The sequence below is a fragment of the Diabrotica virgifera genome, chromosome 8 (assembly GCF_917563875.1).
Source record: "Diabrotica virgifera virgifera chromosome 8, PGI_DIABVI_V3a".
Classification (NCBI taxonomy): Eukaryota; Metazoa; Arthropoda; class Insecta; order Coleoptera; family Chrysomelidae; genus Diabrotica; species Diabrotica virgifera.
In genome coordinates this window covers 70,096,978-70,109,646 of record NC_065450.1, presented here as the reverse complement: position 1 = coordinate 70,109,646, position 12,669 = coordinate 70,096,978, and the positions used below count along the sequence as shown (strand labels likewise).

The 12,669-nt window shown below is 32.1% G+C and overlaps 1 protein-coding gene across 5 annotated transcripts in view; it reads right to left on the bottom strand.

Moving 5' to 3' along the window:
• Positions 1–12,669, bottom strand: part of LOC114340777 (ras-related protein Rap-2b) — a 607,622-nt gene that overhangs the window by 135,065 nt on the left and 459,888 nt on the right. For all 5 annotated transcript variants that reach the window (XM_050659445.1, XM_050659448.1, XM_050659447.1 and 2 more), the window contains exon 3: positions 2,464–2,588. In XM_050659445.1, coding sequence (XP_050515402.1) covers positions 2,464–2,555 — 92 coding nt within the window. In that variant the 5' untranslated portion in view covers positions 2,556–2,588. The remainder of the gene's footprint in view (positions 1–2,463; positions 2,589–12,669) is intronic.

The following is a 12,669-nucleotide window of genomic DNA, read 5'->3' as shown; positions in this document are numbered from 1 at the left end:
TTAATGTTCTGTAATATGTAATTATAAATTAATCTTGGCGCCATCTACATGATAATTGTGAAAGTATCCGAAGTAAGAAATTAATATTTCATCAATAGTACGTCAAAATGATTAGCAAAATCTTAAAAAAATCTATTACAATTTAATTACTTTTTAGCGTTGTAAATATTAAGCGATAACAATTAAATAATTAATTTAAAAATTACCGGTGAAAGTTGAATTAGTAACCGCTAGGAGCGACACCAGCGAAGCTCAGAGCGAATATAGTTTATTTGTAAACTTTAACTAAACTTGAACTTCAATAAAGTGGTTAATAAAGCTTTAAAAATTACGTCCTAACGAAATCGATTCGTGGTCGGTGGAGGGGAATAATAATTATTAAAATCCGTGCACACAAAAAATTAAATTGATTCTTCAAAAATATGCTGCAATTAATATCTCCGGAGCTTGTTGATGGATTTTGATCATAATTTTTTAAATTTGTATGTACTAGCAGTCTTGTAGAGTACGTTATGTACACATAATACATATCCCCACCTAACATTTCAAAATGTTAGGGGAACCCTCTTCTCACTCAGGGATATAAAAAATAGATTACGTCCGATTCTAAGACCTACCGAATATACATATATAATTTCATAACAATCGGTCAAGCGGTCTCAGAGAAGTATGGCAAATAACAGTGATGAGCGCACTAATAACCGGCAAAATAGCGCAAAAGATGGAAAACATATTAAGTTGTGAGATGAAACGAGACGAACCTAGTGGAGGTGTTACATTTAGCGATAGTAACTTATAGATTGACATTATATTGATTGTTTCCCACCTTTAGACGTATCAGAGGAGTATGTCAACTAAAACTGTCACTGTGATTATAAAAAAAAATAAATATATAGAAAAAAATATTTACATCCAAAACAGTGTATTTATTTAGATAGTAGTATGTTAGTTTCTTAGAAATACAGAAAAAATTACTCTGAAAAAAAATTGTTTTTAGAATAAAATGTCTGGCTAATTGGCTCAGCCAAGGCCATCAAATTCACAAAAAAAAGAGTAGAAAGGTAGAAAATTTTGTCCAAAAAAATAAAAAAAAATGTCAAGGGGGAAACCCCCCTTATAATTTATGGGTACGAAAAATAGATTAGAACCTATTCTCAGTCCTATAGGATATAAGTGTAAAATTTCATAAACATCGGTCAAGCCGTTTCGGAGGAGCATGGTAACTAACACTGTTACAGGAGAATTTTGTGTATACAGAAGTAACTGTGAATTAAATTATAAAAGTGGCTAACTTTGACCGCTATTAACCTGGGCAAAAAGTTTTTTTTTGACAATTTGTGTAAAAATAACAGCTTTTGAAATCCCAAAGTAGATTTACTCTACAGTTAATATTAACAAAGCTTTTCAAATTGTTTTTAAGCCAAAAATGACTCTACTTTAGTAAAATGATTTCGGAATGATAAAAATGACTTTTTATAGATTTTTTTAAATGCTTTGAAAACATAAGTGTTCTTATTTCATGTGCTTTCCACAGAATTGCTGTATCATTATTATTTTCTGAACAATAATATTGCAACCTGGCTGCTCAAGTGTCCCGAGAAAAACCTTATTTCTCTGGACTAGATAGCCAACGCTTGAAAACAAGCAAGGCAGACAAAGAAGAAAGAAGATCTCATTACGTATCCCAGATATTGAATTTTTTTATTTTTATTGTGTTTATTATTTCGTATTCTTTACCCATTTCTCGCACTACTTCCATGTTCGGTTTGTTCTGTATACGTGCTATTTTAACTATCCTTGTGTAACACCACACCTCAAATGACTGTATCTTATTTATGTATTCTTGCTTCAGCATGCAGGTTTCAAGTTCAAGTCCCTACTGTAGTATTAAAATCACGTAACATCTCAGAGCTTTTACTCTCAGTGCTAACCTAAGGTCTTTATTGCAGTGAATTATTTTCATTTATACAAACGCATTTTTTGTTATTTCCATTCTGGCAATTATTTCTGTAGTTAGTTTGATAATTATTTTCTGAAATCCAGGTGCACAGATATTTGTATTTATCAATCCTTTCTGTCGCCACATCCTCCAAATATACATTTGTTTGTATATTTGTTTTCTTTGTTATTATCATATATTTAGTATTTTTTATATTCATCTTTAGTCCCTATTTTTCACTAGTTTTAATTTATGAATGTTAAAAAGTAATAAAAATAAGTTATCGTTATCATGATACATATCCTTAAGTATTTTTATTTTACATTGTGTCTGGTATTTTTCTCAGAAGATATTTAAAAAACTGAGATGCCATAAGAATCCGTTTTCGATCAAGATCTTTTACAAAATTCTAAATTTCATGAACATATTAATTCCATTATATCAAATAAAAAGGAATGGTATTTACCATTCCTTATTTTCTTATGTATTTACATAAGAAAATTCATAAAATAATCAGTATTTACCTCGACGAATGATGTCTATCCTCTTCTGGTTCCTCTTTCAGAAACGAAGGCTGCAAGCTGAAACGCCTGCGAAATTGGTGTCTGCTCTTCATCAAACCTTTCTGCTGTTTTGACGCCAGACTTTACTGAAAAAAATATAGATTTTTACTTTATTATATTCACTGCCCATTAAGATATTACAGCAATTATGATTTTTTAAAAACTTACTACATATTTTTATATAATAATTACTTATGATATACAGTGGAACCCCGATAAGTCGACCCCCGATAACCCGGAAGTCCGACTAACCCGGACCGATTTTTATCAGACAAACATTTCAACAATAAAAATGTATGTAATATAATATTTGAGAGATAATGGGTATTTGTGTAATTTGAACTACAGACATATACGATAGTAAAAATGACTCATGAAACACGACGTTCATTGTCGTGTTATCGGAAAAAACAGGCACCTGTAGTAGCCTTTATTTATTTCAAACTGTCTTGGCATTGTTTAAAAAATACTAAAAGACTACCTTAAAAAAATTATTTTTTAAACGATGGTCTTAGTCTTCACTGTTATTAAATAACCTAACATCGTTGCGATTGACTGAAACAGTATTGTGTGTAGTACAGTCGTATTGTTCGCTTCCGTTCTGTAATCGTTCGTAAATCTATTTAGATTTTGTGTTTGCGTGTTTTTTTGTCTACGTTATGGCAACAAAACGTAAAAATGTTGTAGTGACAATGGAAAAGAAACTAGAAGCATTAGGTAGAATTGATAAAGGCGAAATTGATACGTAATTTAGATGTGTACTATGCATATATATTTCATGTTATTTCGATTATAACGGAGTTTATCTGTAAGCATACTGTGTTTTATTAATTTTTACCATTTTCTTCGGCTAACCCGGATTTTCGATAACCCGGATCGGCCGCAGTCCCGATTAATCCGAGTTAACGAGGTTCCACTGTAAGTGTTAAAAGTACAATTTTAAGGCACGCATGTGAAAGTTTGCAGAATGAGCGAAGCAAATTCTGCAATTCACATGAGTGCCTTAAAAATGTACTTTTTAACACGTATATCATACAATATTTTTTCTACAAACGTTATAAATTTATAAAATACAATATTTTTGTTAATTGCTGAAACTATGAAACCTATGACTCGTAAAAGGTAGAACTGGTTGTCTATACTCGAGGGGAATGTCTAAAAATTCTTAGCGAAAATATTATACCGTTACATAAACTTAAATTAAATTTTAAAAAACCTTTTAAACCACCTTTTTCAAATTGCGCAAGTTGTACTATTAATATTAATGTTAATAAATGAAATATAAATATTTTGACGTTCCACAATGTGACAATTCACTTTTAACTGCAGTGCTTTAAAATTTTTAAAGCACTAGTGCTTTAAAGTAGCATTTTTAACGCTCCTATGGAGTGCTAAAATAGTTATTTATGAAACAGTTCGTGAAGTATGCTTTTTGCGAACGCACGCGATGTTTAGATCACGAGCGACACGGAGCGAGTGCTATACATCGCGTAAGTTAGCAAAAAGTACTTCACGCACAGTTTCATACAATATTTTATCTACGATAAACAAATAAAAAAACTGTAACTCTTCGTCACTGGAATTCATTTCTATTCTACAATTTTTAGAACTTTGACATTTAAAAATTCTAATATCTTTCAAATCACAAAACTGTCAAAATTTTTGTTGTAATTTATTGCTCATTATGCCATCACCATGACAACGCGAAAGTTAAGGATATTTGATTATATGAAAGTGTGACAAAAACAGTGCGAAAAAGTAAATTCCATTTAATATACATTGTTACTTGACGTACACTTTAAACCCTTCACGCACTGCTATCTATAATGACAGTTTTCACAAACTAAAAACTTATACACAATATGACATAGAGTAGATATATTGCATTTTTAACACGGTTGTAGAAAAACAATATTAATTTATTTATTAATTATATTTACAAGACTTTGAAAAATGCGATTTTGAGAACAATTTCTGAAGTGGAAAACGAAACGTCAAATTTTAAAGTAAAACTGAGGCTAACAAAAATTATAAATTGCATTAAATTACCAAATGAAAACAGGTAATTTTTTTATTTATTTACACTCTGGGCCAAATGAAGTTTCCTATTTCCTAAACCTGTTGTCCGATTTAAGTGATTTTTTATGTTATTTAGAGCAGCATTGCTCTTCTTTAACAGCATTGCTGTAATAACATTGATGCTAAAGGTGTAAATTTTCAAAAGTGTCCGAATCAAACTGTGTCTTTTTCTAAAAGTTCGCATCATCCTGTGGAATATTATAGCATTTGTAAAATACTAAAATTAAAACCCATTTATAGCCTCAGGTTTTCTTAACATTCTGTTTTTTGATTCATTCGCTTATGTTGGATAATAAAAAAGTTAGGTACTTTAATAACTAGCTATGTTATTCATCAATACAGGATGTTTTTAAATAAGTATGGCAAACTTTAAGGGGTAATTTTGCATGAACAAATAATGACAATTTGATTTATAAACGTATGTTCGCAAATGCTTCGTTTCCGGTATAGAGGATGTTGAAATTTTTCTTTCAAACTGACGAATTATTTATTGCTTTAAAACCGGTTGAGATATGCAAAATGAAATTTGGTGGGTTTTAAGACGTAGTTAGTGCACAATTTTTGACATACAATTAAAAATTTAATATACGGCTGAAAACATACGGCTAATATGACGGCTCAGAATCATCCCCGTTAAATTCCTGCACTAAGAGGATTTTGTATGGATGGAATTTGTTCTTCTTTAAAATTACTTGGAGACTAGTTCGGTTGATTACAGACCCAGCTGCTACTTGCCTTATATGGACTCTACAACAGGTGCTACTCTTCAATAGGTGCATTAACAGTTAATGCAGTTACTGCAGTCGTTCAGTTTCTCTTTATTTATTACCTACATTCATAGATTCCTGAAATTTTTTTACTCCAAAACATACTTCCTACTGTCGTGTTTACCCTGATGTCGTTCATTAAACTGATGAACTGTTATTTATTGTTCATAAATACAACGAATCACTATCTATTTTTTCCGGAATAGAATTAACTACGGTAATAAATTTTCAAAAACTACAAATGAATACTTAGGTACACCAACGGATTCATTTTATTATCTTCATGAGTTAATATCATTTACTTGGTGTTACAGTTGTGACAAAAAAAATAAAAGTTGAGCAAAGCAAGAAATTATAATCTAAACCATTCGCGTACTAAATCAACTAATTAAGCAGGTAAATAGAATTATTTAAAGTTTAAAAGTCTTATTAAATAGAATAGAATAGAATAGAATAGAATAGAATAGAATAGAATAGAATAGAATAGAATAGAATAGAATAGAATAGAATAGAATAGAATAGAATAGAATAGAATAGAATAGAATAGAATAGAATAGAATAGAATAGAATAGAATAGAATAGAATAGAATAGAATAGAATAGAATAGAATAGAATAGAATAGAATAGAATAGAATAGAATAGAATAGAATAGAATAGAATAGAATAGAATAGAATAGAATAGAATAGAATAGAATAGAATAGAATAGAATAGAATAGAATAGAATAGAATAGAATAGAATAGAATAGAATAGAATAGAATAGAATAGAATAGAATAGAATAGAATAGAATAGAATAGAATAGAATAGAATAGAATAGAATAGAATAGAATAGAATAGAATAGAATAGAATAGAATAGAATAGAATAGAATAGAATAGAATATAATAGAATAGAATAGAATAGAATAAAATAGAATATAATAGAAATTTGCTTTATTGTCACTGAAAATTATACAAATTTTATGGACAAAGCTTAACATAAAGTCAAAAAAAAAAATAACAATAACAATAACAAATACAATTTTCTGAAATTTGATAAATCGTCAATATAAAAAAATACAAGTTAATAAAGTAAGAAAATAAAACAAAACCGATATATTGCAAAATTTAATAGAAATTGCAAAGTGAACATACAACAAAGTAGAATACAGACATAGGAACTAATAAGTTTAAGCTGCTGCATGTGACACCCAAATATAGATAAGTTTGGTTACTTGTACATTTCTGTAATTTCTTAGTTAGTCATTAAGAAACTCTTCTACTGAATAATATGGTCTTTTAGATAGATGAGCTTTTGTCATTTTACGAAACTTGGGGAACGATGTTGCAGATTTGAGTTGTAAAGGAGATGGTTGTATAGTTTTTTTGCGAAATATAATATAGATCTCTTTACTAACTCAGAGGACGGGAGCGGTAAATAGACATCAAAAGTTGAATTTCTGGTGGAGTAGTCATGATGAGGCCTTGCTGGAAAGACATGCATGTGTTTACGAATTAAGCAAACAGTTTCTAAAATATATAAAGATGAAAGGGTTAAAGTTCCGTGACCTTTGAAGTAACTTCTGCAATGTTTTGTTCTTATGAGGCCAAACAGATACCTTATTGCTCTTATTTGTAATTTAAAAATAACATCTAATTGGGCAGCTGTACTAGAACCCCAAAAAGGAAAACCATATCGAAGATGAGACTCGAACAAGGAAAAATATGTTAGTTTAGAATATGCTAAATTGAGTTATTTTGAATCAGATCTTATAGCATAGCAGGCTGAGGCGAGTTTCTTACTTAACAAATCGTTATGAAGGGACCATTTGAGGTTGCTGTATAAAAAAATACCAAACAGAATCAACGGTAGAGATCTGGCTGTTATTAGAAAGCAGGGGTTAAAGAGCACTTTTATAGGATAGTGCTACTGTCTTATCCACGTTAAAAGAGAGTAAATTAGATTCAGACCAGGTTTTTATCGTAAGCAAATCAGAAGTTATAGTTGCATGAAGAGATGCAATAGTTGAGTTGCTCCAAGTGATACTGGTATCATCAGCAAAACGAAAAATTTTCCCATCGATTTTTAGATTAGTGATGTCATTTATAAAGATTAGGAACAGTAGAGGACCCAACACTGAACCTTGTGGTACTCCACATACAATGTTTTTGAGACTATATAAATAAAATAAAATCAATCAATCAATAAAACAAAATCAATAAATAAAATAAAATCATCATTCTGTTTGCCTTATCCCTAAGCGGGGTCGGCTTCACTAATTGCATTTCTCCACACAATTGTATCTTGGGTCATATCAATATTAATCCCCTTTACCAACATATCCTGCCTAATCGTCTCCCCCACGTCAACTTTGGTCTTCCTCTCCTACTCCTTCCCCGAATCTGCACTTTAGCAATTCCTCGTATTGGGTGATTAACGTCTCGACGTTGAACATGACCAAACCATCTCAACCTATGCTCTCTCATTTTGGCATCAATTGGTGCCACATCTAGACTTCCCCTAATATACTCATTTTTAATTTGATCATTTTTTGTCACTCCACTCATCCATCTAGGCATTCTCATTTCCGCCACATGAATTCGTTGTTCCTCTTTCTTTTTCTCTGCCCAACATTCAGTTCCGTACATCATAGCCGGTCTTATGGCCGTTTTATATAATTTTCCCTTCAACTTCATTGGAATTTTTCTGCCATACAACACACCACTCGCTTCCTTCCACTTCATTCATCCAGCCCTAATTCTACTGCATGCATCTCCATCTATTTCTCCATTACTCTGTAACACCGATTCGAGGTACTTAAAACTATTGCTTTTTACAATCAGTTTACCATCCAAAGATACCATTTTATTTGTAGTTACTCCATCTTTAAACGAACATTCCAAATACTCTGTCTTTGTCCTACTTGTCCTACTTGTTCTAAACCTTTTTCCTCTAGAGCTTGTCTCTACTGTTCAAGTTTTTGTTTTAAGTCTCTTTCACTATTTCCTACTAACACGACATCATCAGCATACATTAAGCACCATGGAATGTTACCCTGTAGTTTGATTGTTATCTGGTCCAAAACTAATGAGAATAAATACGGACTAAATACCGAGCCTTGGTGCAATCCTAGCTTCACATGAAATTTATCAGTCTCTCCCACATCTGTCCTAACACTAGTCGTTACTCCCTCATACATATCTCTCCCCATCTTTACATATTCATCAGGGACTTCTTTCTTATTGAGTACCCACCACAAAATCTCTAGAGGAACTCTATCATATGCTTTCTCAAGATCAATCTACGAGCGTTTGTTTCTTTACTCCTGTCTTTTTCCATCAACTGCATAATGAAAATTGCGTCTGTTGTTGACCTACCCTGCATAAATAAATAAAATATAATATTGCATCGAATTTAAAAATTTAAAGACTACTTTAAAGGGAATGGCAAGGGCTTTAAAATTTATTTGGTCTCTATTACCATGAAAAATGTTGCGGTGATTCTTTTCCTTGGCTTAAGAGTGAAAGTAAAATAATCAAAAATACCGGACAATCTATTCCGGTTTAATCAAAAATATGGTCTTATCGCTGGGTTTTTCAAAAATGTCAGTTCCTGATAATGCCGCTGATTCGCTTTTGTCTGGCCACCTTGCATATTAAAATGAAATAAAATTAATCCTTAGTTGTTAAATAGGTCTGCAAGTCTAATAGAACAATCACTTTTATTTTACGATTCCATTTACCCGAAATCCTAATGTTTTATCCGGTGGCAGATCTGCGGTAGGTAAAATGGGTAAATTTTCCCACCTAACAAGGTCCAAAATTAAAGAAAAAAATGTTCTTCTTCTCTTTTTCTTCTTTTTGTATAGACATGACTCTGTCTGTTTTTTCAATGTGCCTCTAGTAAGTTGTCGTTCCATCGCTTTCGTAGTCTTCCCACTGATCGTCTTCCTATTGGGGAACCGTCTTTCGCTGTCCTGACTACTCTATTTGTTGTCATTCGGCTTATGTGGTCATTCCATTCTATTCTTCTGTTTCTTACCCAGTTATTAATGTTATACACCTTGCATCTCTGTCGTATATCTGTACTTCTAGCTCGGTCCCATAGAGTCTTACCATCGATTTTTCGAAGGGTTTTCATCTCCGCTGTTTCGAGCAATCTTTTGTCCTCTCTGTGTCGGGTCGTGTTTCTGCCGCGTATGTCATTATTGGTCTGATGACTGTTTGGTAAATTCTGCCTTTCATTTCTTTTCCGATATTTTTATTTCTCCATATTATGTCATTCAGGCAACCTGCGGCTCTGTTTGTTCTATTCACTTGACCTTCCACTTCTGTTTCGAGTCTTCCTTAGCTAGATGGTGTGATGCCTAGGTATTTAAACTTCATCACTTGTTCTATTATCTGACCTTCCAGCTCCAATTTACATCTTATTGGATCTGCTGTTATAACCATGCATTTTGTATTTTTTGAGGAATTTCACATGTTAAATTTTCTGGAGATTATGTTGAATTGGTGCAGCATACGTTGTAAATCATCTTCACTTTGAGAGATTAGTATTGCATCGTCCGCATAGCAGATTATTTTAAGTTGTTTTTCTCCCATTTGGTATCCCTTTTTAGTTTTTACTTTTTTTATTATTTCATCCATGATCAGGTTGAACAATAAAGGACTCAAGGAATCCCCTGTCTTATCCTATTGCCGGCTTCAATTGGGTCAGTTAGTTCATATTCCACTTTTACTTTTATTGTGTTGTTCTGGTAGATGTTTTCTATCGTTTTAATTATTCCCAGAGGTACCTCTCTCGAGTATAACAAGTAGATAACGTCCTTTAATGTGACCGTGTCAAATGCTTTCTCAAGGTCCACGAAACATAAATATGCCGGTTTGTTGTATTCCAACGATTTCTCTTGAACTTGCCTCATTATAAATATAGCGTCAGTGCATGACCTTCCCGACCTAAAACTTTGTTGTTCTTCTGCTAATGTTCTCTGTAATTCTCAGGGTCTGATTTGTCTCATTTTTGAAGAGAGATATTAGGATGCTTGATCTCCATTCTTGTGGTATTCTGTTTTGTTCTATTATTTTTTCTATTATTCTTATGTGAGTATTCGTTAATTTTCTCTCCAAGTGAGTTTTTGCCAGCTTTCATCGATGTTATCATTTTCTAATATTCCATCCTCAGCAATCTTCTCTAATATTCTTTTCATGTATAAGTATTCCGTGGTTTCCGTATGTAGTCCTTCGACTTTGATTTTTGTTTTTGTTGGTGCTGCCCTCTTAGGTGTGAAATATTTCATAATGATTCCTATTTTACATAATACTAGGCTATGGTCGCTACCTACATCTGCTGAGTTGAGGCATCTTACGTCGATTATTTTTGATGGATGTATATCTCTGTTGGTTACAACATAATCTATCATAGATCTTTGTCCACGGGTGCTACTGAATGTATGTTTGTGTTGGTCTTTGTGGTCAAAAAATGTGTTGTTTATTCTTCTAAATGTTCGTTATTTGTGCAGAAGTTTATCATCAGTTCTCCATTTTCGTTTTTAACATTTTCATTATGTTTTTCTTAATTCCGGGTATTACTTGGTTACCTATTCGAGCGTTAAAATCTCCCAGTATTATCACCCCAGAAAAAAATGTTGAAACATAAAAATATATAAGCTGACATGAATCTTAAACCACAGACAGACAAATTCAACCCAATAAATACGCTATGGAGCGTTTCACGTTTACAATAGAACATTGCGGATATAGCCGCATGTATTTCTTATGGATGGTAGAAGCGCGCCGATGCCACGCCGTACTGACTAGAATGAATCGTATATCGGCAGTCGAGTATCCACCCGTACGCGAGAGGTTTGGCAATACTGATCTCCGTAAGAGTAACGTTCTATTCTTAACTTGAAATAAAGATTGGTTAGGAAAATTAAGGGAACTTAATGCATATTGAGTTATTATTTATGCCGTTTATGTATTTTGGGTTTATCTTTTTTATGTATTTTGGTTGGTGTTTCATTAGAAGTTACAAATACATATGTTAAAATAAATGGTGTTTCATAAGACAAATTCTTCCCCCCCCCCTCTAAAGCAAATTTATAAATGCGCCACTGGCTTTATCTAAATATATTGTTCGGAAACACAAAATTTACAAAAGTATAAATAAGAAACTTCGCCTTGAGTACAAAATGGAACAAAGATCTAAGAAAGAATTTTAAACAAATTGTGGCTATTAATTTGATGTCTTTGCTGTACCTATGCAAGGTAAATATCAATTATTCTAATTAAATACCCCGTAATTAAACACCGAGTAATAAAGTGGAACCCCTGAGGATATGAAGGCGACCCTGCAATTCGAACAATAATGGAAACCGAGCTGCTGAAGATAAATTAAAGATGTTTATGTAGGTCAATGTCAAGGATAAACGTGACAAAGTGGTTGGCCAGTGAAAATAAAACAAAAATAAAAAAGTGGACTCTTATCAAATATTACGTGTGTTTTAAGAAAAGAATCAGGAATCCGTTAAGAAATCATAAGAGTTTTTGAAAAATGTAGAAATGAGATACTAAAACTATAAAAATAAATTTGTTTAGGTTAAGATAGGATAATGGACAATTTTTATAAACCTTAACATGGATGCGTATACTACAGGGCATAACAGGGTTTTTACCTTTTTTGTCTTTGAAACTGCTGAATATTTTGTAACTAAATCTCACAAGAAAACACTGAAAACTTTTTTTTTCTATACTTCCACAAAATTTATTATTTACAACTATGTAACTACAGCTGTTTCGGCAGAGTGCCTTGCTCAAGTGATATAATTTACAATGTGTTTGCCTTTTTAAGTCTCTAACTGAAGAGGTTGAGGAGTGGGGAGCTGTTTGTCTCGAGTTGGTCATTCAGAATTATATCTGTATTTTTCAGTTTATTTATTTCCATAGATTCTAAAAAAGATAGCTTATCTATGGAAATTAATAAACTGAAAAATACAGATATAAATTTGATGAATATAAATGAAAAATACAGAATGACCAAGTCGAGACAAACAGCTCCCCACTCCTCAACCTCTTCAGTTAGAGACTTAAAAAGGCAAACACATTGTAAATTATATCACTTAAGAAAGGCACTCTGCCGAAACAGCTGTAGTCACATAGTTGTAAATAATAACTTTTGTGGAAGTATAGAAAACAAAAGTTTTCAGTGTTTTATTGTGAGATAAAATAAATTTCCATCAAGTAACGGTCGAATCTATCAATTATTGTAACTAAATGTTTAAAAAAATCCACATCGTAATATTATATCCTAATACACAGCATCCACCATTTTTTAGCAAGGACTGC